At 41.9% G+C, this 26,995-nt stretch overlaps 2 protein-coding genes and 2 long non-coding RNA genes across 7 annotated transcripts; 3 read left to right on the forward strand and 1 right to left on the reverse strand.

Moving 5' to 3' along the window:
* Positions 1 to 12,586, forward strand: cdk11b (cyclin-dependent kinase 11B). 2 transcript variants are annotated; one of them, XM_044350902.1, is made up of 20 exons: positions 1 to 101; positions 1,185 to 1,315; positions 1,573 to 1,712; positions 1,834 to 1,961; positions 2,076 to 2,220; positions 3,204 to 3,379; positions 3,600 to 3,725; positions 3,857 to 3,955; positions 4,152 to 4,280; positions 4,373 to 4,447; positions 5,534 to 5,751; positions 5,891 to 5,981; positions 6,070 to 6,191; positions 6,297 to 6,402; positions 6,548 to 6,669; positions 7,493 to 7,600; positions 7,980 to 8,096; positions 8,555 to 8,703; positions 11,154 to 11,343; positions 11,936 to 12,586. In XM_044350902.1, exons 2-20 carry the CDS (start codon positions 1,199 to 1,201, stop codon positions 12,026 to 12,028), a joined length of 2,451 nt encoding a protein of 816 aa, XP_044206837.1. In that variant the 5' UTR covers positions 1 to 101; positions 1,185 to 1,198; the 3' UTR covers positions 12,029 to 12,586. The 2 variants fall into 2 exon arrangements, with proteins under 2 accessions (XP_044206837.1, XP_044206838.1); XM_044350903.1 differs by having other exon boundaries at positions 3,243 to 3,379.
* Positions 12,285 to 25,479, reverse strand: mmp23ba (matrix metallopeptidase 23ba). 3 transcript variants are annotated; one of them, XM_044350904.1, is made up of 9 exons: positions 25,321 to 25,479; positions 24,642 to 24,792; positions 20,619 to 20,755; positions 19,493 to 19,632; positions 18,838 to 19,005; positions 18,537 to 18,701; positions 17,408 to 17,518; positions 16,209 to 16,335; positions 12,285 to 14,106 (listed from the first exon to the last, which is right to left on the reverse strand). In XM_044350904.1, the coding sequence occupies exons 1-9, from the start codon at positions 25,365 to 25,367 to the stop codon at positions 13,932 to 13,934; spliced, it is 1,221 nt and encodes a 406-aa protein (XP_044206839.1). In that variant the 5' UTR covers positions 25,368 to 25,479; the 3' UTR covers positions 12,285 to 13,931. The 3 variants fall into 3 exon arrangements, 2 of the variants coding, with proteins under 2 accessions (XP_044206839.1, XP_044206840.1); XM_044350905.1 differs by lacking the exon at positions 25,321 to 25,479 and having other exon boundaries at positions 24,642 to 25,313; XR_006403367.1 differs by lacking the exon at positions 12,285 to 14,106 and having other exon boundaries at positions 16,272 to 16,335; positions 16,589 to 17,518; positions 25,321 to 25,407.
* On the forward strand, positions 14,486 to 24,735 carry LOC122981991. Its single transcript, XR_006403369.1, has 3 exons — positions 14,486 to 14,910; positions 14,992 to 15,044; positions 24,655 to 24,735. It is a non-coding gene; the product is annotated as an uncharacterized LOC122981991 (long non-coding RNA).
* Positions 25,480 to 25,564: 85 nt separating the features above from the next.
* Positions 25,565 to 26,506, forward strand: LOC122981990. The gene is made up of 2 exons (XR_006403368.1): positions 25,565 to 25,653; positions 26,072 to 26,506. It is a non-coding gene; the product is annotated as an uncharacterized LOC122981990 (long non-coding RNA).
* Positions 26,507 to 26,995: the final 489 nt, after the last annotated feature.

Genomic DNA, 26,995 nt, shown 5'->3' on the forward strand with positions numbered 1-26,995 from the left:
TTTCCATGGCAGGAAGTCGTTGTTTCACACCGGAAGTTTTCCAGACGGTTGCAGCGCGTTGAGACCTCCGGTGCGCCGTAATACCGCTGCGCGTATCTCAGGTTTGTTAACTATTTTATCTGCTCGGTGATTATCTTCATCCCTCTCCGCAGCCAGAGGTTTAAACAGAGCTGCGGATACAGCTGTCGGTTCTCCAGTTTATTGCTCTACCAGATATACTCTCTATATTTTTTAACAGCCACGTAGTTAGCTAAAGAAAGTTGTTTAGCAAATCTCGCCCATGCTAGTTGTAGCTAGCTGAAGTTAGCTAGCTAATGTGTTAGCATCCGCCGCTTGACTCACAACCACAAACAGCGAGTTAAAGTCGTTCACTGACCCGTCGTTTCACTCAGTTTGCTGCTTAACTAACTGGTCTATACAGAAATAATATATAAAACAATACTGTACAATAATAACAGTATATATAAGGTTAGTTACGGCTTCCTAACTGGCCTAACGTTAAGTTACTCCAACAGTTAGCAGGTTTAGCTGAATACCGATAAGTACCTCATGTCAAACTTAACTCACATTGTAAAATCTTGATTCATATCTATTTATTGTTTCTTATAACCACTGACAAGTACTTCTCTATAGTAGTGGAAGTGAGCCGTACAATGCATTTTAGTGTGAATCAGAGGCGTATAATCAGTTGTTGAAGGTGACGTTTTATTGAAAGCCTTAATTAAATAATATAATTCATGACTGCGGCGACTGATTCCCACATTTAAATGAATTAATATAGCACACTTATGGTAGGTATTATTATTATTGACACAAAAAAGGCATCTAGATCTCACACTTTCAAAGGAAATTGAATGAAATTTTCTTTATTTTTCTTCCATTTTCTAATGAAGCAGACTAAAATGAAACACATTGTAACAGTGAGACAGACTATAAGATTCTAACACTACAAAATTACCATTGTTCTTATTTTGACACTTACATAAAATGTAAAATGGATGATAAATAGAAGAAACAATGACTAAAAACTGGCAGGCTTTTCTCCGCTATGGGTCTATTACAACTATCTTGGTTCCTTTTATTCTCTTTGGTATAAACCTCTTCATGTTTAAGATGAAGCTGAGCTGAATTGAAGCCCGTATTGAACACCTGTGTGTTGTGTGCGTACGTGTGATGTGATGCAGGCGGTGCAGAGTGGATGCTGATGGGGGACGAAAAGGAGACCTGGAAAGTGAAAACTCTTGACGAAATCCTGCTAGAGAAAAAACGCAGAAGAGAATTAGAAGAGAGGACAGATCCCAAGCGCCAGAAAAATGTAAAGTATTTCAAAACTAATTTCATATCCATGCATTTGGGTATTTGTGCAAATAAGTTTGTTAATTTAAACACAGTAACGTATGCTGGCCCAATGTTTTTGTTAATTTCATCATCATTTTGAACCTAAACATGACTCCCACTCTCTGATTGTTATTTCAGAAGCTTTTGTAGCAAGACAAATACAAAAAACATTTCTGCAGTATATTCTGTCTCTCTGGCACTAACCACATATTCTGTTCTTCTGGCCTTGGAAAGTTCACCCAGGGCCTTGTTCCACAGGCGGATGATCGGGAAGCCAAAAGAGATACTCCGGAGGAAGGAGAACTACGGGATCAAAAGATGGAAATAACAATTCGGAATTCCCCGTACACCCGGGAAGACTCAACAGAGGACAGGTACTTTAAGTTGTAGGAAACAAAGTTGGTTGCTAATTTGGAAAAGTGTATTCAGTAGTTTAACTTGGTTAAAAAAAATGCTATGCAACAGTCTCACAATGCTTTCTTTACATTTATGAAGGGGAGAGGAAGATGAATCACTGGCAATCAAGCCTCCACAGCAAATAGCAAGGAAAGACAAATCTCACCACAGAAAGGAGGAGAAGAGAAAAGATAAAAGACGTCATCGCAGCCACTCTGCTGAAGGAGGTGTGGGAGTGCTGCGTAATTACATAAACACATACATATGTTTTACGGCTGAATGTGACAGGTTTGGAACTGTTTTTGCGGATCTGTATCCACTCAAGGTTTTTGCTTCTACAGCAGGGAAACATGTACGGCCCAAAGACAAAGAAAAAGAGCGAGAGAGCGATCGCAGGAAGCGTCAATGGGAAGAAGACAAAGCCCGGCGAGACTGGGAGCGGCAGAAACGAAGGGAACAGGCCAGGGCCCATTCACGCAGAGAGAGGTGAGCACTGACCCTGGACCATGTATTAAATGACATTAGGGGTGTAACGGTACACAAAACGCACGGTGTGGTATGTACCTCGGTTTTTGCGGTCATGGTTTGGTGTGCTTTCGGTACAGCAGAAAAAAAAAAAAGGTGCTGCAGTGGAAACTTTTATGGAAACAGTTTAGTTGTGCTGCAGTGGAAACTTTTATGGAAACAGTTTAGTTGTGCTGCAGTGGAAACTTTTATGGAAACAGTTTAGTTGTGCTGCAGTGGAAACAGAAAACAACTTTTCTGTTTCCTACAAGGAGTCAGGACACCTGCTGACAGCTGTTTCACTAGCTCCACCTCCAGCAGCAACAACGGTAACATGCTGCTTACACACTAATGCTTCAGTATAAATAATCTAATGATGTCATATATATAATAATATATATAATCTGCCAAAATGTTACGGGTGGAACTCATGCCCTAGGATTATTTGTCCACATGTCAGAGTAAGAGGATTATTAAACTATTTTGACAGTGATTGTTTGGGTCACAGAGTGTATTCTTTGTACGGCTGCATACACCGAACTGTACTGTACCGTTTCACCCCTAATCAGTACTGATGTTTATGAATGCTAAGACCTGTTTTGTTGGATTGGAGCTGTTGAAAAGTCACAAGTGTTCTGTGTGTTCCCTGTTTTCTTGTCAGGATGTTAAAGCCGTTAAGCAGCATGAAACTTGATTTTGATTTCTATTTCTATCAAATCTATATCTACTGTAGAAGTACTGAAGGTGTGTTTTCTCTTATTAGCAAATTAAAAAAGTTGACATCTAACAACAAATCCATGTGGGTTAGGCTGTTAATGGCTGTATGTTTGTCACTGAAAACAACACTGAAGGTAACTAAACAACCCTGCAGCTGTAAACTAACTGTATGTTTGAATAAGCTTTTACTACCTAAACTAAAATGAAAACTAACAATGACAAGATTGGGGTTTTGGTTGTCTGGACAGACCTCGACTGGATTCTCCTGGGTTTTTTTTGGACCACAGGGACCGGCTGGAGCAGCTGGAACGCCAGCGCGAACGGGACAGAAAGCTTCGTGAACAGCAAAAAGAGCAACGGGAGCTGAAGGATCGAGAGAGGAGGGCTGAGGAGCGACGCAAAGAGCGAGGGTCTCGACGAGAAGGTCAGTGATTGAACCCAAACAACTGTCGGACAAAAGATGTATTTTTTCACTGTGGACAGAGCTAAGTTAAGCGTTTCTTCATTCCTACTTCTAAGATAGGTTAAATACATCCAGACAACAGCTCCAGCCGTAAGGGTTGTATTTCTTAAACACAGTTCCCCGCGTGAACTGTAAAGCTAAATCTGCAGCGATGATTACTAATAGACTTTCCTGTCCACAGTGCCGTCTCACCATCGGATGCTACCTGACGAGTACGGTGAAAAGCCAAAACAAAGTCACCGCAGCCGCAGTCCCACCCGCGTTGCCCGGGACAGATCCGACCATAGCGAACCAAGGAAAAGTGCAAGTGAGTTTACCATTATGTCAATCTCTAAAAAAAGTTGCTTTTATCATATTTATTCTTAACTATCCTGTCATTTACTTTCCCAAGATCATCTTTTATATTTCAGTGTAGCTCACACTGTGTTATGTCTGTAGCATCAAAGGAGGAGAAGCCAGAGGGTAAAGACCTGCTCGCAGACCTCCAGGACATCAGTGACAGCGAAAGGAAGACCAGCACAGGAGAATCATCTTTAGGTAATTGACGTGACCTACACTTTCAGCAACCAGCAGACAGCGAGCGCAAAGACGATGCTACAACTAAAACACCACGCTAGGCTTGTCCAAGGCTTCTATTGCTGTAAATAGCTAACATTCTTGGGAAGCATGACTTCTTTGGAAGGACATTTCAGATGCTAAACCTCTGACTATGTTTCTTTTTCACCTTGTCTAGCGTCAGGATCAGGCTCAGACGAAGAGGATGATGACGATGAGGACGAAGAGTCCAGCAGCCAGAGTGAGGGTGAAGAAGAAGAGGAGGACGAGTCTGTCTCAGGCTCAGGCAGGTCTGAGCAGAGCGCAGGTAAAAAAAAAAATGTTCCTTTGACTGATGTGGCTGCGTCAAGTCAGTTATACAGCAACATGGGTTTAACAGAGCGGCCTTCTTCCTTTCAGAGGACGTGAGTGAGGACGAGCAGTCAGAGGAAGACTTTGAAGAGGAGAGAGAAATTGGAAATCATATTCCTGCAGGTGAGTAAACCCTCTGATGCTGCTATAACATGTCATATGATGTCTGTGTAGCTATTGCATATGCTCAGCTAAATTGTAATTATTTGTGTTGAGTGTATAAATGTTTTTATGTTTAGTTTTTATCTGGAAATCATTTTAGATGAAAGAGCTGCATGGCCAGGAGGGAGAGTGCATAAATCATATTTGGATCAGTAAAGGTTTGGCTTTGTCTGCTGAACATTTGGGGGTTTTTATTCATAATTCTTCTCTTGAAGGTTAAGAAACTTCTTTGCCAGGACTCTTTTGCTGCAGGTTCCTGAAAGGCACAATCTGTGATTCAAATGAAAAAGCAGTTCCACCACCAAAGGTTGAAAACACAGGAGTGGAACTTGCTGACAGTGTGATGGTCCCTTTACACAGCAGACGTTTTTGACTCGTCATAGTAGGAAAAATACTAACAATATTAACGATGGCTTTGTTCTATTCAAGTGACCTTGTAAGCTGTGACAGTGAGCCAACATGCACAATACCATGACCTTGAAACCGAAACAGCCACATGGAGTTCAGCCATCATTAGTTTTATTACTTACACCTGTTCTTTTCCAAATGTGATGTCAAAATGTCTTCTGTGAAATAGTAGTGGAAACAGTAGTTTGACCAAAACAAAAAAAAACCCTGAAAAAAAACTTCCTTTTTCACCTTAAACTGCAGTTAAAAGCTCTGGAAAAAGCTATTTCGTAGACCATGTCTTAAATAGATTGGGGTCAAACAGGCAAAAATAAGTTTTCCTATTCTGATCATTGTTTGTAGTTTACAGTACAGAGGAAACGCAGTAAAATACTTAAATTAAGATTTACAATCAGTTGGCAAACACAATCAAGTCAGACTTATTTAAACATGTCAACTTGTATTCTGGGAAAATTGTAATGGCCATTTTTAATCAAAAAAATAATTGTCAGACTAGTAGATGATAAAAACAATTGTTAGTTACAGCCCTAAATTAATCATCAAATACATAGTAACAGTGACCGACCCATATCTAAACTCTAGTAGCGCCCATCAAAAGCACTTAACAGCACTAAACTGACTTCACCCTTCCTCCCTCAGTGCCAGAGTCCCGTTTTGACCACGACTCGGAGGAGAGTGGTGAAGACATGGATGACGAGGAGGAGGACGAGGATGACGCAGGGGACGGCGACCCTACGCCTCAATCTCAGACTCATTCCCGATCCCCCACCCCTGAGGAGAACTACATCCCTGACTCCCCTCCAATTTCACCTGTAGAGTTGAAGAAGGAGCTGCCCAAATATCTTCCTGCTTTACAGGTCTGAATCAACATCACACAAATATTCATCCATATAAGCCACAAGTTATGCAAATATACATATGTAGTCATCTAATGCAGGTTAGTGGTGTTTTAATGGTGTGTTAAGGTCTTCAGTTACACTGTGTTTTGTTCTTCAGGGCTGTCGCAGTGTGGAGGAGTTCCAGTGTCTGAACCGAATAGAGGAGGGAACCTACGGTGTGGTGTACAGAGCCAAGGACAAAAAGACCGGTATGAGACTGAACATGTAGGTCAGTGTGCTCTTGGGGTTTCAGATGTGTTTATTGGTGAAACAATAAATGTGGTCTCATGTTTGCAGACGAAATAGTGGCCTTGAAAAGACTGAAGATGGAGAAAGAGAAGGAGGGATTCCCCATCACCTCTTTAAGAGAAATCAATACGATCCTGAAAGCTCAGCACCCAAACATCGTCACAGTAAGGGTAAGAGAACTTGAGAAATACTTACTAAGGTATTTACAGTTTTATTGGTTATTGTATCTCTTGGAGTGTTCTAACGAAATCTGACCGTTTTCCCCACTAAATCAGGAAATAGTTGTTGGAAGCAATATGGACAAGATCTACATCGTGATGAACTATGTAGAACATGACCTGAAGAGTCTGATGGAAACCATGAAGCAGCCCTTCCTGCCAGGTAATGTTGAGCTTTAGTCCATTTCTGTTTTTAAAAAGTTGAATGGGATAACAGTGGTGTTCTCTCTTTATTTGTGGGTTAAGCAGTGAACGTCTCTCCTCCGCTGCGCAGCATCTCTGTTAAAACATAACATTCTTTCTTTCAGGTGAAGTTAAGACTCTGATGATTCAGCTGCTTCGAGGAGTCCGACACCTCCACGATAACTGGATTCTCCACCGGGACCTGAAGACGTCCAATCTGCTGCTCAGCCACAAGGGAATCCTGAAGGTAAGCTAGCACTGTGGTTCTCACGCAGGGCAACTTGGGGGGGAAGTCGAACTATTGTAGGTAGTAACTAGTGTTCATACCAAAGTTCATGTGTTCGTGTCACATTCGTATTAAACCCAGCTTATAAGCACAGATGTAGAGCCACAATGCCACAAAGGGTTAACTTTTGGAGTAAGGGGTATTAGTTTCTAAAAGTGGATTTTCTAATATGAGTATTTGGAGAATGTGACTTGAAGATTAAGAGGGTCTGAAGGCTTAAGGGCACTAGAGAGTTATGATACTTTAAATCTGCTGAGTTCCAGCCCAGATTCATGATTTAATTGTTAAATATTACCACAACCCAACAAAAAAAAAACTAACCCTAAAATAACACATTTTCGTTTAAAAAAATCCATCTGTAGTTTTTTTATTTTTAACATAGTACAGAAAATCAAAAAAGTCATTCCTTTAATCCGTCTCAGGATGATTCACAACTTTCCTTTGGGCTAGCAGCAACACAACACAGTTACACAAACAACACATGATTACTAAAAGTCAATGAGAGCATGAATTTCTGGCAAAATGAGCAGCAGACTGGGCCGGTCTGTAAATAAACCAGATTCTCAGACATTTGTTAGTGTGAATTTTATGTAAACTGACAATAGAAAATATGAATCACAGTAATTTTTCAAATCAGATATAACCACCTTGTGCACTGATACATTTGATCCACTATGAACGGTCGTGAAATAAACACGTTTGGAGGAATCGTATCAAGACTGAAAAAATATAATAATTTACATACACATTTCTGTTTTTTTTCCTCATCTGTCTTGTTCTGTAGATTGGAGACTTTGGCTTGGCCCGGGAGTATGGTTCCCCCCTGAAGCCCTACACCCCTGTAGTGGTCACCCTGTGGTACAGATCACCAGAGCTTCTGCTTGGAGCCAAGGTAAGAACTGAAGTTCACACCGCTTCCCTACATGGCAAGAGCCAGGTCAAATGCCTATGCAACAGCCGAAACTACAAATATTAAGGCGATGTACTTTCATAGATGTGGTTATATCATCTTGATTCATTGTTTTTCCCAAAGATATATTTCCAAGAGAAGGCAACATCTGTGAGGCATTGGCTCATAAGATACCAAATACCACTGAAACACAATTTGAGTTTTACAGAGTATGATTTACACAGTGAGGCGGCAGGGCTCCAGCAGCCGTCAGAGCACATCCACTTTCGCACACGAGACAGACGAACATAGAAACGTGCCAGGCAGACTGTCTACTTTATGTTTCTGCGGACCGCCACTATGTTTGTTCTTCTCTCCGCAGGAGTACTCCACAGCTGTGGACATGTGGTCAGTGGGCTGCATATTTGGCGAGCTCCTCACCCAGAAACCTCTCTTCCCTGGAAAATCTGAAATTGACCAAATTAACAAGATCTTCAAGGTAAATGCCCTGACTTGCCCTTATAAAATGAAGCAAATCCTCATCATTAAAGGTAAAGCTCTTGTGTTTACAGCCTGTAAATCTTCTGAGTGTGTCATCTGTCACGAGTAGGTCAGCATGCAGTTCAGTAGTGCACCACAGGGTAGAGCTGCTGGTAGACGTCAACCCAGATGAAGTTATTAGGAAACTGAGAAGCCCACCCTGGTTGCCTGAATAATTTTCAGTAGATCATCTGCATAGCGCACGAGAGCTGGGTGCACTGATGTCATTCGGGCCTCCCAAGACGTCCTACAGTCTTTACCAATGATGAATTAAAGTATTGAAATGTACTTAGGACTGGTCTATTGCCACATGTCTGTGGTTGATGAATACATCAGCCAAAGTAGGAATACCTCATATCCATCTCTCCCTACACTAACAGCGCTGTATGTCTGCTGACTTGCGTGTGTTGTCTGTAGGATCTGGGATCACCCAGCGAGAAGATCTGGCCCGGCTACAGCGAGCTGCCCGCTGTGAAGAAGATGACTTTCACAGAGTATCCCTACAACAACCTGCGAAAGCGCTTTGGAGCGCTGCTGTCAGACCAAGGCTTTGACCTCATGAACAAGTAGGATTCTTAAAGGCTGTTTTATTCCTCACACAAGAGGCAACATTACACCACACACACACACACACACTGCATCTTTACTGCACTACAGTGAGTCTGACTCTGATATTGCAACTTTTTTTCTATCTGTGTTCTGGATAAACGACCATTGCTTTTAAGGCATGAGTATTTCATGGCGAGCTTGTGCCACTGACATAGGAAGAAAATTATGAAATGCACGAAAAAGGATCCGTTTTCATGGTAGTGTTTGTTAGTTGCATAATTTGACAGATTTCTCAAAGCTCAGAAGTATAGAATCAATCTTTAAGTATTTGATGGCAAGTGTTTTTTAGTCAATTACTGATGGGATACATACTGATATCATATGTTTATGACAGGCAAATATCAACCACTAATATCAGTAAAAAGCAGCGTGACTGCTGCAGTGGAAACTGCCTTACTTGGATCAATGCATTGCTATCCTGTCAAATTCTGTTAGTCTTTCCAGAGCTTTTATTCAGTCTGCATTTCTGGCAAGCCGACTTAAAACATGACAACGGTAGCGGACTGGTAATTCATCAACATGCCTCAGCAGCAGTCCCGTTCCATCCCCATGTTCCGTCTCACAGACACACTCACCATGGTGACGCTCCACACTACAGGAAAATGTTTAATACGGAAAATCATTTTCACACTGAGAGGAATGGGTTCATAATTCTTTGTTGCACATTCCGAAGATCAGCATTGTTTAGCGGCCGCGGGTTTTGAGCAGACTCAAGCTTCTCGGCTCTCCTCTCAGATCTTTACCCACCCACAGCCTACACCTTTAAATGGCAAAAACCCTGCCGCTCCGTTACTTCACAGCTGCAGAGGACGGTAACAACATGTCCACTGTTCTGCCGGAGGAATCATGGTTCAGTGGAAGTTTGGCACCTTTCCAGAGCTGCTGAAACCTTCCAGCTGTCAGACGGCTGGCAGGACCGGTTCAGACCACAGGAGGTCAAAACGTAGAGAAGAGCTATTTGAAAAGCTTGAGACAGAGCAGCGTAGTAGAGGTTTAGAGGGGTAGTTTGACAGGTAGACGTCACAGAGCTGTTTGGAATATCACACACCTCTGTGTAGTGAGTGCTTAGAGGTTGAGGACTTCGGTACCCAACCGGAGAAGACTTAGACATGCAATTGATTTCTGCACTTTACTTACTTTACTTTATTTACTACTTCAGACTGTTTTTCCAATATTAATGTTTGACCGTTTTTTATTTATTTTACCAATTAATTTCCATCGCCAGGTGACCCAGTTATGAAGGGTTCTTTGTGGATTAAATGAAAAGCAGCAGGGTTTTTGGGTCCTGCAGGCCCTGAGTAGCATGCTCACAGGTGCAGGAAGAGCGCACATTCTTCACATCAAATTCGAAACCAAAAACAGTAGTGAAAGTTTGTCCCTTTCGATACCAGTATTGTGTCATGAAGCTGGTAGCAGCTAGTAATTCTTCTCAGGGGTTCCTCTCACATAGAGAAGGGAGAGTTAGTTCAGTAAAACCTTTTCAGGTTAATCATTTACCACACTGCACCCACTCACATGTGGAAGATTTTAATCAGACACAGGTTGAAAGCTAATTTTCACAATTAAGCAGCTCTCCATTATGCTGTGTTGTTCCTGTCATGTATAATTAGGACTCATGAACCCACTGGCCCCACAGACCAGGGTGCATCTCGTCTCATGTTCAGACCGTGTGTCTAGATGTAGTTTAGTTAATACAGATTATGTTAAATTTGCAAAGTCTCAATCTTCAAATTGTCTATTGTAATTTATTTTCTTTGGCTAAATTCTATCTCTCTTACCCACATTTTTTTTGGGGATATGAATGATGTGCAAATTTATTTTCTATAACCAGTGTACCTCTTCAGTGGCCTGATAACCAGACTGAATTGCCGTTATTATTTCACGATATTATTCAGCTGTTTTTTATTCGGGGCGGGATGTTTCGCCATCACCAATCAGTGGTGACTGACCCGTCTGTCCCGTCAACATAGAAGCATTTAGAGGTAGCAGTCGAGAGGTGTAGCAAATTTCCAACAACCTGTGTAACTGCATCAATCTCATCCCTGCTTGCATCATTTTTTGGCCATTTTTTTTGTCACTATTTTTCTTAATCCCGCCTACAAAGCCCATTTGGTTTTCCAACCAGGAAAACTGCCATCAGCGAGAACTTCACAAGGCCTATTTGAATTAGATATTGAGATGAGAGTGGTCACTCAGGAGTCTGGAACTAGGAAATAGTCTTAAACAAAATAAATTAAAGGGAAGTTTCACAATTTTTAACCGTTGCTCTACACACGGAGGTCTCTGTGTGAAGACTCCAAGCCCACGCAACACTCCCGAGCCGCCTGTTTGCTTGTGCTTCTTTGCTGAAACGTCGCCAAAGTGTATTAGCATCTCCACATGAACTGTATCGTTGACTGTTTTCCAGATTCCTCACCTACTGCCCCAGTAAGAGGATCTTATCAGACGAGGCGCTCAAGCACGAGTACTTCCGCGAGACGCCATTGCCCATCGACCCGTCCATGTTCCCCACCTGGCCGGCCAAGAGCGAGCAACAGAGGGTGAAGAGAGGCACCAGTCCTCGTCCACCCGAGGGAGGCCTGGGCTACAGTCACCTGGTAAGGACATTAGGCTCCACTTTCTCCATTACATACAGCTACCAGGCTTTCCGAACGCTGTCTGTGTTAAATAGATTACAGACCTACAGGCTTCTGCTTTGTGTCCGGGTATTTCCTCCTCGTGTTTTCCATGATGAGCACTCTTTAGTTCCTAACGTTTACAACAGTGGTCCTACCCACCTAGAAGTCAGTTTTAAGGCCGATTATTTTTTTCAATTTTGAAATCAGTGTCGATATTTGCTGTCTTACCAAAAAATTAGACCATTTCATGCCAATGGTTTTCATCGTTTATCTTATATTTTATTCTTGTCAAGGTAGAAAAACTTGTGAAACAGACTCTCCACTGAAATCCAGGAAGAAGAATAATAGCAATAATATGTTCTTGTATACATGTGTGGAAAACAATCAAAAATGTCTCATGAGAATCCAGTCAGTGAGGAGTTTTCCAAAGATAACCAGTGTAGTATCGATCAGCTCTATAATTAATATGTAAGAAATTAAACTGCATGATCATGATATCAGAGGTGTGATTGAACATTGATTGACTGCTGGTATTCACCATGAGTTCACTTTCCTTCTCTGATCTCTCCAGGGGGATGACGACCTTAAAGACACAGGCTTCCACCTGACAACCAGCAACCAGGGAGCGTCTGCAGTCGGTCCAGGATTCAGCCTCAAATTCTGAGCCCAAAACTGTAGGACAACCAGGACACTGCAGGCTGTCTAACTGAGGAAGAGGGGAGCAAAGAATTCTGGGACTTGTTGTTTTGTTGGAACTGGACGGCATCACTGGTTTACAACCGTAAACCAGATCAATATCTGTTCAATTGCAACTGTTACCAAATAGTCGGGACTGTCTCACAGCAAGACTGATGGCTCAAACATGATGAATTTCCAGAATTTTCCCTCAACTTTTTGTCTTCTGTGTTTTTTTTTTTCTTTCAAGCCATTTCACCGTTTTAAATGTGGCGATTGTATCTCTGAAAAAAAGAGACAACCATAAGTCTGTTAGAAGTTTAGATCTCATGTTTTGACTTTTGTTTATTTTCCCTTCTATACTTCATGAGAGAGGACCAGATTTTATAAATGGTTGGTATTTCCTGCCTGCCCGAGCTACTGTATAATGATGCAGCATTGGATGTGCTTTCCATCCAACATAATGTTAGAAATTTACTTAGGACTGTCAGCTCACTTTATGACAGGGGGACAATGTTTTTGCTAGAAATAAAGTTTGAAACTGTTTTGTCTGCTGTTCTCCATGTATTTATAAACTCTGTCATAGCTATGCAAACACAACTGTACTCTGCCAGAGGAGAAAAAAACGAAGGGAAGTCGAGCCTAAAAAAAAATCCAGCCTTGAACCCAACTCGGTTGTAGCTGTCCAAAAGTGATGTCATTCTTTGCACTGCACACTTTGTCTCCGTACTTTGTTCTTTCAGGGGGAAAGAGGCCCAGACTTCACTCTTGCCTTTGTTTTTAAATGGCTCTGCGACTCCAGGATTAAACCAATAAATTCTTTGATTTTGAGCCGAAGAAAAATAAACAGTACAGTTTAGTTCCCTGCAAGACTGCTTACTGCTTTAACTGGAACAGACGCAGAAAAAAAAATCCCCTCTCGTCTTGGGACTTAGACAGCCAGAACCAAATGGAAATGTTCATTAATCAGTTTTATCTATCCCCTACCCCCACCGGAGCCCTTCTGCAGATTATTACGCCTGATGTGTTGAATACGCTTGGAAGGAGAGCTGCTGGTGGAACTGACTGCGCCGTCTCCGGAGGCAGACTGTTGGCTTCACTGTGAGGCTAGTAAAGTAAGCTAGACGTCTGAGGTGTTCCATATGTGGTTTAAGGTCCAAATAGTTCCAAAGGCTGTAGATAACATTGCTTATTCTGGCTTTAGTAGCTTAGTTTGGTCAGTGCGTAAATTATTCAAAAGGCATGCATCTAAGCAAGGGCTTCTCAACCTTTTCAGGCCCCCAAAAAGAAACACGTCAGGGACATGGATCTTTTTTTTTTTTTTTTTTGGATGATTCTTTTCCCCAAGGCCCTATAACGGAAGATTTTGTGTTCACTGTATATGAGAAGGTACTCCTATACAGTCTCCAACTTGGCTAATATCTTTTTGAATTAAACCTTAGTGATTCATTAGTTTAACATCTGGCTGGGACACCCCAAGAATCCCTGGGTGTCCCTGGACCCCAGTACTTCCTTAACAGCAAGAGCTTTGAAGAAGTCCAGGCTTGATGAATAGAGTAGCTGTTATTATCCCAAACAGCTGACGACGGCTGCACAGATTTTTCATCACCACATAAAATGGAAACAGCAATGAACATCTTTTCACAGTCAGGTGGTGTGTTCACAAAAAACACTACTTGTCACGGAACGTTTATTTTTTGCACATATGAAAATGCATTTACACAACGACAAATAATCAACGATACAGTTGTGTGTAGAAAGTTAAGAAGAGAAAAAACTTTTTTTTAAAAAAACAGAAATATGTGCCCTAGTGAATGAGGTCTCCTCGTGACCGTGTGTGTGGTGTGTGCGCGCGCGTCCTGTTCAGTGTGCAGAGGAGCTGGCGTGGCCTTTCAGAAGCGCACGCGCACCCTCCACGAGTAGTTCGTGAGAACTTTGTCTTTTTTCTTCACGATGCAGGTGTATGTGCCTTCGTTGATGGCATTGGCCACTATAGTTATGTGGTCGTCTTTCAAGGAGATGTAGTTTGGGTGGGAGTACTCCAGCAGCTCGCCGTCCTTGTACCAGCTGGAACAGGAGTCAGACGTTAGACAGAGCTCAGTGGGTCTGTTCACACCTGGATTTAACGTGTCTTGGGTGAACCGATCACAAGTGGACACGCTATAAGTACAGGTGTGAATGCACCCAAAACGCATTGAAGACGCATTGAGATCCGATCGCTCAGACCACATTCAGCGGTGGTCTGGGTCGTGTATGGCCACATTTTTTTTAGCGGTGTGTGCGCGCGAGTGTGTCCTGGATACATTTTTTTTCCTAGGATCGCGAAGTCATGTCCCGCCCTACTCTGCCTCTGATTGGCTAGTACTCGTTGCCTTCGTTGGTTAGGTTGGTTAGGTTTAAGCATGAGGAGTGAGATTGGTTAGGGTTAGGGTAAGAATATCAGGGTAAGCCAATCAGAGGCAGAGTAGGGCGGGTCATGACTTAGCCATCCTAGGAAAAAAATATTGCGTGCTGGGCAAAGTACAGTCCGCTGCAGCCGTGGAACGGACGTGTATCTACACGACACACCCACTTTACGACACCGACTTGGTGAGGTTTAGGCATGAGCAGTGAGATGGTTTGAGTTACTGTGTGTTCAGACTACCAGCGACAAAGCAACAGGCTACAAGTTATTTTCCATAGAAGCAGGCGACACGAAGCTACAAACTGACGCCTGACACGTCTTGTTGCATGACGGGCGTGACGCCCTACAAAGCAAAGTTGAGCTGGCCTCAACTTTTTTTAGCGCTGCAATGATGCAGTGGAGTGTCAACCAATCATATGTTTTAGCTTCATCATTTCCACTTCCTTTTCTGCTCCATCTAAAATAATGTAAGGAAAACTCATCCTTGTCGTTAGCCAGTTCTCTGTACTATTTAACCCTAATGTTACCCTCTTTTTTTACTGTGACAGAAATTTATAAAATGTAGTTTGGCAGAGGGTGGCAGCTATTGCAGGAGTACCAGGTATGTAACGTAACTTTACAATTTGTAAACGCACAATGGCTAGCTGTGGTAGTGCGTTATTTAGCTGTCTGACACTATGCTAGCCAACGTTAGCTTCTGTGGACTGTGATGCTCTCATCTGATGATCTATGTTTACAGACACACACAAGCCCATGATGACATAACTACGTCAACGAGTGCTTCAGCAACACTTCAACAGTGACTCAGCGACAATGTAGCTGGCCATGTTGGCCGTTTTGAAGCGTTGTCACTCATAGAGTGAACATCCTACTAGGGTTGGGGGAGGGGTGTCGTTAAGGGTTAGGGTAAGTCTGCAGGACTGCAGCTAAAGGACCGCCTACTCAACTGACGTTCTCTGCATAGTACATACTCATTCACGTGCCAACAGCGTCGTTTTAAAGTGGTAATCTCGAAGATCTCCGTTTTGTGCTCTTTGGCAGCACCATATGGTGTTAAGCGGTAATTGCAGGTGTTTTTTTGGACCTCGAACAGTGTCGCTGACGCTGTGTGACATAACGCTAGCACAAGCAAATTGTTGCTTGCAGCTACTGGGTGATGGAAAACGTGTCACTAACTGCGCTGGTTGTGATTTGAATGCATGGCAGGAAAGTTGCCACTGACACCCGGTTAGTAATAATCATAATACTGCAAATGCAAGAGCTTTCATGAGCGGGCCATAGAGTCAATGTGTTACCTCATCCAGCGATAGATAGTGACTTAACATTGGATTCTCGTGGATGGAGTACAAATGTAACACACTATCTGATTTCCATTTGGGCCCAAGAGGTTTAGATTTTGATTTAGGGTTTTGATTTTACCTGCACGCCAAGGTCTTTGCAAACTTCTTCTTTTAATTTCCGGCAGACTAGGCATGGGAAGTGCATTGCTGCCTCCAACCGGTTAAAAACAATGCATTTGGTCCTTGCAAACGGAAATAATGTACGTGTCTATTAGCATATAGAGCGGGGAAGTGAGATGCGATCACAAGTGGTCACTTGAGATGCATGTGGAGACACATTCTAATGCCAGATGTGAACTGACATACTTAGACCAGATCCCCCTAGACGCATGTTAATGCCAGGTGTGAACAGGCCCAATGAAATCATAGAAACATCATAGTATATGGTTAGGTGAACTGATAACGGAGCAAACAGTGATACTCACTATACTTTGCCTTTTTTAGATGCTATTTTCTTCCCACAACGAAAGGTAAGCTTTTTGCCCTCGACGACCAGCTTGTGTTTGGTCCTCGGGGGTGTCGGGGTGGGAGCCACAGTGGGGAAAGGGAATTCTGAAAAGGATTTAAGGGAAACGCTTTAACATTTTAGCCATTCAGGTAAATACTAAAATTAAGACATGCAACTTTAATGACCTTACAACGGTCACCTAAAAGCAATGTCCCAGAAAAAAGAAGCTAAGAGAGATAGGAGATCAAAACCTTTCTGAGTATTTCATAATCTGGATATGTCACAACTTTCCCTTACAAACACCTCGCTGAAACTCTGATCACTGTCAAAGTCAATGATGATGTCAATGATACAAACCTTATCACTTTGGACACTCCCCATGCTTTTCACAACTCCTGACCTGCAGGCGTCATGGCTGTCTTATCAATATAATCTCTCCCATCTGGTTTCTGACAAACACAACAGGCCGCCTTGTGATCATCTCACAGTCTGCTTAAAAAACAGTCGCTCTCGTTAATGCCGCAAAAATCCAAATTGACCTTGTGTGTCTCTAACCCTCAAGCCACAGTCTGAAATTCCAGCGGTTTGGAGTCACTCAGGAATTTTCCACAGCCGTACAACGTCTCCCAATCAACAATGAGGAACAGATTACTGCGAGCCAGGAATCGTATCCTCTTGCCTCTCCACACTGTCCCTTGTTGCTGACAAAAATCCCAGAAAGCCACAACAATCTATGGGGCTGTGATGGTTAGGAGGAACCATTTCCTGTTGTGCAACAGGAGACATCCGCACCCGTGTGTCCCTCAGTAAAGCTAAAGAGGCTTAGGCTGTCAGATTGCTGATGTATTATCAATTCTTGGTGTAAAGCATCACTCATTGAGACACCTATCTGCAGGTACCTGCTCTGCTCTGTCAGTGTTGTGGGCCAAAACACACATTGGCTCCCTGGGGACTCTGCTGCTCCCCAAAACTTAACTCAAACTCCACCAGTGGCAAGTGTAATCTCCCTTAAAATCTGATTATTAAAAACCCCCATCGCAGCTCTGCATGGCTGGACCTGTTGGCTCCCGTTGCTCCATTGGCAAACGGTTCACAGCAGCTCCTTGCGCTGCTCAGTTGAGAGAAAACTTTTTTTTCCTTGGACTGCTGCTGCCTTCTGCTGCTGCTCTGTCTTACCGTAACAGAAATCACAGCTGGAGGGGCAGTGCTTCTGCATCAGCTTGCGCTTGCTGTCGCAATAGCCTTTCCGAGCCCAGGCTGGACAGATAAAAAACCGGTCCAAACATCCTGGAAGAGAGGGGGAGACAGAGTGAGGAGGAGGATCAGACAGCAGCTCTCAGTCAGCAGCAAAGGAATTTGGATCACCGATCTGTCCTTGGTTCCAATGAAAATGACTCACCATAATACACACTAATGATGACTCATGAGTAGTTTATACAGTATTCATTAATGCCACGTTGGCTTTCAGTGTCAGCCGTCAAAGACAAACACTGTGGTCTACATACAGATTGGTTTCGACCAAAAATGGATCACAGGTTTTGTACCGCTGGTTCTTCACAAGTGTATTTTGGTTGTCTAATGCCGGGATCAGACTACACAACATTTTTGCCTTCTGAGATGGTCACGGTGTCAGATTAGGAGATTACTTAAATTCTTGAATCCTTGTTGTGACTTGGCTGAGAGACATGGCAGACTCTGACCAATCATAGACTGTCATGTTTCATGACTTTAGTGACTGACTTTACTGTTCCACCTGACAGAACCAACTACAACACTCAACACTTTCGCTTTTCCATTTTTAATGTTTAATGCCAACGTTATGGAACCCGTTGTAAAAATTATCAAACTAGGCGAAAGGAGGAAAAATAATTCTGGTACTGGTCTTTATGTTGGGATGTAGTGAGGCATCCTAGATGCTTCCACAACAAAACGCCACACAGGATAAAACAAGCAACTGCATGCCCAATGCCTTTTTTTCTTCCCGACAGCCCATTATCAGGCTGATAGTGAGTAGTCTGATCCCAGGATGGAAAATTGGATTTGCTTTTCAGGTCTTGAAGATGTTTTCCGTTCAGTGGTTCATGTTTTGGATGAATTACAAAATGTCTTCAAGACCAATTAAGTCCTTTTGCATTTGACTAACTACTTCTAGATATCTAATGTCCTGGATAACTGACAATGTTCTCAGGTGTATTTATCACTGTCAAAGCCCAAGAAAAAACATTCCCATTTAAGTTGTGGCAAAGGTTCTCTGAAGCCCTGTACTATTTTTCAAAACAGTGTTACATAATGGTTATGAACATACCATAGAGACGGTGCAAACCCCACACTTCATCCTGTGTGATTAGCTTGCGCCCTGTGAGAGTTGCATTCAGGTGCATTATAGCTTTTGGGTCCATGGAGTGCATGAGTCCCAGGACGTGGCCAATTTCATGTGTTGCCACGTGGACGAGGTCTGTCAGCCAAACCCCTGCAACAAAGATACAGTTTATTTTCTCTTTCAGTTGCCGTGAACCCCCCTGTGCTGTCCAGTTCAGCGTCTGCTGCATCCATCACTTTATCGGTTATATATTAGCTGTTTCAATAAACATGATAAAAACGCATGCCTTTCTTCCAGCTGAAGCGCATGTTTCCCAGAATCCAGTATTCGTGGTCGTCAAAGTGGATCTCGCCTGTTGGCGGGAAAAATGCATGAGCCAATTCTCCTGTGATGCCGTCGAAACAATGGTGCAAGTAGGACTGCAGACAGTCTGTGTGGTTGACGGGGTAGAAGCCTGCCAAAACAGAGAGGGAGAGACGCATACCTCAGAGCCGAGGAGGGAAACCCTCACTCCATTATTTCTGCTCTGTGTAGACTACAGCAGTGGGATGACGAATTACAAAAGACAGAGCTTTTTCTTCAGCCTTCACCCTGCAGGATGACAACCATTCCTCTCACTGTCACTGAGAATTTATGCAGGACCCTGGAGTTTGTACCCAAAGGGACAGATAAAGCATAATTTAGACTGCTTCACCATGAGCTGACATATATGGAAGTTGTTAAGCATTTATATATTTATTTTTTTCATTTAGAATTATGAATCATGCTGAATATAAGCTTGGTAATATAGTCGCTCTTTTGTGATTTAATGAGTTTGGAGGAAAAAACATTTCGGCGATGACAGCACGGAGAGAAAAACCGTAAAGACAAAGCAGAAGTCTGGAGCTCGGAGCCATGGAACATCTGTTGGGGATTGATACAACCACATGCAGAGTACCCACCGATCTTTATGTCTGCCTCTTGGTCAGCTGGCACTTCTCTGAAGCTGAACGGCGAGACATCGCTCCACATGAGAAAAGCCTTGGCAATGCCTCGACGCGTGTCGCTGGCATTTATCAAGTTTGTAGGGAAGGACAGCAACCTGCTCGAAAAAACAACAGAACTGTGTAGTTTATACCGGTCTCTACACACATTCCTCTAGGCTACAGCAGAGGAATCTGCCAAAACACAATGGCTACTGTTTAGACAGACCAGAATTCCCACAAGCACTGCAAGTACAGCTCCATTACTGAACCTTGATATTCTCTAACATCTCAGCCAGGATTAGACTGATATGGATGATTTGAATCAATATCAGATGTTGATCAGCTAGTGTCATTGACTGTCAATATGAAACAGATAAAAATATAATTTTACTAATTCAGGAATGATTGAAATTTGGCTCATTATCATAAAGTTTACAGGATCACCAAAATACTGTGTTCCAACCATGCTAGATCAATCTTCTTCTATATGACTTTATTAAGTTTATGGGACCATCAATTCTCAGCTCCAAAAATAATAAAGTATCCCTGAATCTTCCACAAACAGATTGTGCAGCACAATCCAAGTGTGTTGAAGCCAAGCAATTGCTGTGTGGGTGTGAAAGTCCACTGTACTCCTTTATTTTCCTCTCTGACAAATGCAAGCAGAGAGTTCTGTAAGGCGCTCACTGTCAGATGATGCACTTTGAACTGTTGGTGGTCCTAAAACTTTCAAAGGACATCTTGACTGACATGAGGTAAGAATATATTGACAAGCTCAGGTAAATTATTCCATTAAGGTGCAGCTAACCCAGCCAATAATGTCTTTATTCTGAGTCTGAAATGACAATTTTAATGTCCAGTGATGGTCTAAAAAATACTGTACATAGCACTACACACCAGCAGGGATACAAACAGCTGAATATGCAAGACATTTGGGAAATTAAAAGCAGTTAACATAAAATTCGCATTTAATTTTTGCTAATGCAAAATTGAGCTGAAAAACATGTGTTCTTGTATTTTCCTGCCAAAACCAACACTTTGTGTTTTTGTTAAACTGTGCTTTGCTGCTGTGTTAACTTGTGGAAGAACAGCAAATGAATACTTGTATGTTAGCTTGAACTTGTCCCATTTGAGCTGCTCCGGGGTGAGGGTGTAGCGCTTGTTCCTGGAGAGGTGAAGCACATGTGAACGGGCCTCTTTGCGGATCCCGATGAGCAACACAGTGGTGTAAGCTTCTTCCTTGGACAAAGAAAAACCTTTAATTAATCACCTCACACTGTGATCACCCTTGAAGTGAATTTAGGAACTGAACCTTGAGGGCTCTGAAGCTGTTGTTGGGCACCAATCTAAAGATGATTTGATTAGGCTTCTGAAGGAATTCAGTGAGATGAATGATTGTTTTTGGCACATCAATGCATATTACAAGCCTCAGAAAGGGTTTGACTTTTGTAGCTGCAGGTATTAAACTCAAGTTTGAAAAATGACAGTTACTACAGTACTGAACTCCGTTATTTCATTGCCTTGCATGTGAATGTTACGGATTATATTATACATTCGCATTCCATCTCTTGGAAAAGGGAAGTGGTCAGCAGTAAAAGTGCTTTCCAAACATTAAGTATGATCATTTTCACAGATAGGTTGTCTGATGTGTCTTTGGGGATGAGCAACATTGACTCCAAATAATAATACCTGGATTATATGCTCCTTTTATAGCTTTGAAAGGCCATCTATGGGTGCTTTGCATTTTAGTGCTTTCATAAATATTCTGTGACTGAAGGTAAGTTTCGGTTTGCCTTGGCTGCAATATTTCATAACAGTGATCGCACCAGTTGATAAAACCTATAACTTTTTATGGAGATGGGTTTAAGTAATAAATCCACTTTCCAACACTTGAAGTTGGGCTGTGATCCTGTCACAATAGCCCATTTTATGCTTGACAGCGGGAAGGCTCCCTGTCCTACCTGATAAATTTAAGGAGGATTTAAGGAGGTGTACATTAAAACCAAAAAACTGCCCACGTAGCCTGAATCTTGACATCTTTAAAAACAACCACTTTACCTCATTTAAACTTTATCTCTGTGTACTTGGAGACAGACCAGCGAACATATCATCCCTTCATAGAAACACCATTACATTTGTCTTTATTTGACATCTAATGCTCAACCTTTTGACCACGACATCAGGTGTAAGGTGTGAGGGGGTGCATAGAGACTGCCTATGAGATAACAGATTGCAGTTAAGAGGAGTAAATGCCTCAGTATGCTCCAAACAAAATGCTGTCTGACTGTCCAACATCAGAAACATCCTTTCAGAAATGTCAGGATCTGACACATTTTCCAAACCAGACAATCCAACAATCATGTTCACTTTACGCAGCGATTGACCAGATGTCATGGAAGTAGACGAGGTTTTCTTGTCAAGCAAGGTCTCTTTTTTTTTTCACTCAACTACTACTACCATCACGTTTTGTGTGTACAACTGAGCTCAAAACTATGTTTGTCTTTGAGAAGAGACTATCCAAACACCTAGATGATTATCTACTAAAATATGCAAAACACAGTTCTAGGAGAGAGTTCAGGGAGGTAGTGGGATGCAGCCAGGAGGAGGATACGCTTCAAATAATTCCTGTCAGATTATCCAGCAGCATCTGAAACTTCCTTGCAACCCCCACACATATTTTTCCAACATCAGAACAGTGGGGGCTGCATCCGACAATTTCTGTAACTTTCCGAAACAGACAATCCGACAAGTATACCCACTTCATGCAGCAATTAGCCAATGTGTGGAGGTGTGAAAGTAGGCAGTGTCTTAACTTCCCTCTCAAGCTTTTTTCCCCCCATTTTCACACAACTACTGCCATCATTTTTGTGTGTACAACCGATTACAACACCATGAATACCTTCAAGGAGAGACTGACAGAAAGTCAGCTCTGTTATCCCCATTTGTAAGATTCATTGCGTCTTACCCCTCGCCTTGATGGCAGTTTTTCTGCACTTCGGAACGGTAGCCTTTAGTCTGAGGACGCTTCAGAAGTTCGTTTAAAGCATACCAAGGTCTCAATAGTGTATACAATCATGCCATACAGTATTAAATACATTCATAAGAAGATCATTATGGTGGTCCTTTAATGTATAGATTTCATGCTTATTTTTTAGGGCCTCTTGGCACCCCTATCCGACATTTTCTTACTGCAGAAAAATACTAAAGATGGAGAGCAAATATTAAAGCCACTCCCTTCACTTTGTATTCTACACCCTATCCTCAGGTTCCTGTTTCTGCTTCGCCCAGTCGGGACAAATAGATGCAGTACTTCCTTCATTTCCTTACCAAAATAGTGAAACAGGGGCAGGCAGTCTGGCAGACTGTCCCACACTACTGTTGAACTTGGTGACGTCTCTTGCTCTGATGTTAAAGATACTGTGTCTGCATTGCATTATACGGATATATATACCGGTTATTGTTTTGTACAACGGTTTCTTTCCTGACCTCAGTTGGCACACTGGATTCTCGTGTTCAGTGATTTATGAGGTGTTTAATGTAGTAAGGCCGGCGCGGTTCTTTTCTGTGTCGTGTCTTATTATATTCACTGCAATCTAATCTCCCACTTTGGCACAAATAAAGATGAACCATGAGGGCTGAAACAAGTGCGCTAGACTAAACCTTAAAGCCAGTGGTGAGCGCTGACGCGGAGGGCAAAACATCTGACAACAAATCCCAGAAGATCTTGAGCGCAGTCTGGAAGAGTTTAACCTCAGTTCCAAAAACTGTTAAAACAGGAATTATGATTTCATCCTTAGTTGAAGAGAGATTGAAGGGACAATGCAACAAATACTATTTAACTTTATATAATTAAAAACATCAAGTATCCATCAGACTTTGATAGGAAATGTGTTAATTAATGATCTACATGTAGAAATACTTTTTGTATGTGTTTTTTGTATATCTAAATTTTGAATGGTGCAAACAGTTCATTATTTTTAGCATAAATAAAGGTAAATATATCAGAAATTACAATTAAACCACAATTTGCATTCACCTACTGATTCAATTATACTCTAATTTGTTTTTTACATATTCTGTATAGCCTACAAGATGCTTATCTAAGGCAGTTATGTAATTGTCACTAGTAGTCACTTTGGTTGAGGAATAATGAGAGTTTGTGGCAAAGGAAATGACATAAAGCGATCCCCCAGGGCCTGGCTGTAATACACAGCCAGTGGGTGGCAGTGATTGAAGTTGTGTGTGGAAGGACACATTTATCCAATTCACTGAAGCTATTAGTGTACAGGGATCCATTCCAAAGCCTAATCTGATTAATCTATCTCCACCTCAACCGAACATTAATTGAATTTGATGTGTATTGCCATGGGTATGCCATAACTCTGATTTCATCTAATGATGTCCAACTAATGATGCGTTTAAAGAAACCAGGGAAATGATTGGAACTGCATGGTTGGTGGATCCCTATTAAAAGTATTTTAAAGCTTAATAACAGTGAAATAAAGCTATGTAAATGATGGTTAAACCACTTTGAAAGATGATTCACTCTGTTCATTATAGTTCTGACCTGTGATTGTCCTGATACCTGCCATCCCCTACTGAAGACCAAACTTCATTAAATAATAATGTAATTGAATCCCTTTTTACCCAGCTGTCAAATGGATACAGATTGCAACCCATAATAAGATTAATTATTAATTAGTATGTAGTCGTGGTAAATGACAATAATAGAGGATCCACCAAGTTTATTTCAGTGCACATCAGACTTTTACATTGGGTCATATACTGCTGTATAAGTGGAGGACAGTGAATAGAAGTTGAACTATAACTAGTTAACATTTGAAATGAGTGATGCCTCATGTAATAACAATATGCCGAATTGAAAAGTGACTTTGACTTTTTAATATAACTAAAAGCCATAGCATTCCTATTTTCTAGCTTTACAGATGAGCAGGGCCAATTTTAACTAACAGAATTCTGAATGGAGTTTGGTGTTTTGTTATTTTGGTATTATAAAGGAAACAGAAACCTACTTACAAAACCTAATAATTACAGACCAAAGAATATATTGACCTTCGCAGTTTCAGACACAACTCTTTCACTGCATGAAGTGGTCACAGCATACCTCTAACCTCCAGGAGGGAAACGCTGTGGTCTGTTGCATCCCTGCGAGCAGAAGGGTGAGCAGCGCGGCAGCCAGCAGAGGAGCGAAGCCCCAGCCGCCTCTTCGTAAACCTCTGGGAGCCGGACAGCACACCATGGCTGCGATATCACACCTCCAGGAAAAAATACCAAACAAAAAAAAGTCCCTCAGCCAAGTCTACACAGGTTTACCATCTATGCCCATGAACACTACTTCCTGGCCATTGCACGTTCCGGTAGTAGGCTGTGTTACTACTTGGATAGCAGCTTCTGGTGCTGTGTGCAGCAGCGCAGTCCAGCCTGCGGACCGGGTAGTGAAAGCAGTGCAGACTGCATCAGCTCTGCTCGGCTCTCTTCCGCACAGTGCGCCTGCCAGAGGACTGGTTTCACATTACTGTAGATGGGGCAAGGGGTCAGTGTCGAGACAATCTAATGAAAACCAAACGCGCTCTGTCCATCACTCGCTGCAGCCACGCTCAGTTAAAGCAGAATCAGATGGCTTATTTTGAACATGATTTTTTTCTGAGTTTTATGCAACGCTGCTGTAAAAAAGTGAAGCCAGTGTTACACAATATTCTGTGACTCAACTCCAAAAGATTCAGGACTAAGCACAACATCCAATTTAGCATGTTATCATATAAATGACAACTAATTTCATTTACAGCAAAGTGCAGCTGCAGTGTTTTTTTTTTCCTTCCAAAAGATGCATTTTTTATTGATTTGAGAAACTTTCAAGTTGTGGCTGCTCCCACTACTTGCAAGTATTTCGGACTTGCCAGCACACAATGGACCCTTTTTACAGCAGAAACTTGACTCGTCATAGCAGGAAAAGCACAGGTGTAACTAATAACATTAATGATTGCTCTCTTCCATTTAGCTGTTCCAGTAAGTCACGACAGCGAGCCAGCATGCACTAAAGCAGGGCCCTGAAACCTGCACACATAAATGGAATATAGCTGTGATTCATGATGTCAATTACACCTGTGCTTTTCCTGGTATGACAAGTTAAAATGTCTGAAAAATGTCTACTGCATGAACATAGCTGGGCCACAGTGAGAATACAGGTTGCTTGCAGGATTAAGTTTGAAGCACTGCCAGTTGTCGAAGTGACACAGGGGTCCATGAGTGGTGATGGGGTGTACAAACAACATGCATTTGTTGTCTTGTCTTTTTTGGCTAAATGGATGGATGGAAGTAGGACAATGACAAATGACACATTTGTAATTTGAACCTGTGGTGGTCAAAAAGGGGTACAATTTAGAAGCTCCCAGGTACATTCAATGAGTTTGATTTAATTAAAATCCCCACAATTGCTGTATATAAGAATTACTTTTATTATCACTGTTTAATCACACTATATCTGCTGTGTTATGGTTCAGCTTTGAGCCTAACTCGGGCTTTTCTGTTCCATAGCTTGGCTGTTTATTGAGCCCAGATCTCTGCCAAAGGAAGCTATTTGGTTTTACCCTGAGGTGCGGCCTGCTCTTCCACTCTACTGTGTGTCCTGTGTGCTTCTCCTCATCAGATATGAGCAGAGTTTTTGCTTTTCCAGGCTGTTTGGTTCAACTGAGTCACCTACTTCATCACTGTCACATTACACATCATCATGCCTCCTTGAACTTGGACTTTTCTTGGGTTCATCTGTATTTTATTTGACTTCTTATATTTGATTTATTACATCTGTTATCCTATTGTAATGTTATCAATCAATAATTCCTTTGTTGTGTATTGTATTTGTAATAACAGTTACAACTTTCCGTTCATTTTTATTTGCCATTTTTTGATCTAGAGAGGTGCTAAAGAAATAAACTTTAATTACTTCCCTCTCTTCCCTCTCCTGGAATTTAATCCATTGTTTTATGCAACTGGGTGGAGACTAATACATTTTCCACTGCCTCAGTTTGTGAAAAGATTATCACCTTATATATTTGATACTTAAAGTTCCCCTCCACTCAAAAATATTGTTTTCTCCTTGTTGGATGTTTGAGCTTCACTGTGCAGAATAATGTATGTGCAGAGTGACACTAGAAGGCTGTTTTCACATTCATCTGCTGAAAGTGGAAAGTTTCTCTCTGCTCATTGCATTGGGCCATGATTTGTGACATCACAACTGGTTTGGAAGCCAATCATGGTCCAATATTCAGTTTACATAAGTGTGATGTGGAAACTCCAGTGCACAAACACTGAGAATGGACTTTACAGTGAAGTAGGAGACATCTTGTGTCCAGCAGTAAAACTTCTGAAATAAAAATATTTGCATATTTATAGATTCTGGAATTTTCAATGAGGGAGAAGGAGGAGATTTTAACAATGTAATTTATATAAATACACACACAC

The sequence above is a fragment of the Thunnus albacares genome, chromosome 5, assembly GCF_914725855.1.
Source record: "Thunnus albacares chromosome 5, fThuAlb1.1, whole genome shotgun sequence".
Taxonomy (NCBI): Eukaryota; Metazoa; Chordata; class Actinopteri; order Scombriformes; family Scombridae; genus Thunnus; species Thunnus albacares.

Coding starts and splice junctions, on each gene's coding strand:
- cdk11b (XM_044350902.1), top strand. CDS start 1,199: ATGCTGATGGGGGACGAAAAGGAGACCTGGAAAGTGAAAACTCTTGAC. Junction 1,316..1,572: donor ATCCCAAGCGCCAGAAAAAT/GTAAAGTATTTC, acceptor GGCCTTGGAAAG/TTCACCCAGGGCCTTGTTCC. Junction 2,221..3,203: donor GCCCATTCACGCAGAGAGAG/GTGAGCACTGAC, acceptor TTGTCTGGACAG/ACCTCGACTGGATTCTCCTG.
- mmp23ba (XM_044350904.1), bottom strand. CDS start 25,367: ATGCATCTTTTGGAAGGAAAAAAAAAACACTGCAGCTGCACTTTGCT. Junction 20,756..24,641: donor TTCCCTCCTGGAGGTTAGAG/GTATGCTGTGAC, acceptor TCTTTGTCCAAG/GAAGAAGCTTACACCACTGT. Junction 17,519..18,536: donor GGGTTTGCACCGTCTCTATG/GTATGTTCATAA, acceptor CCTCTCTTCCAG/GATGTTTGGACCGGTTTTTT.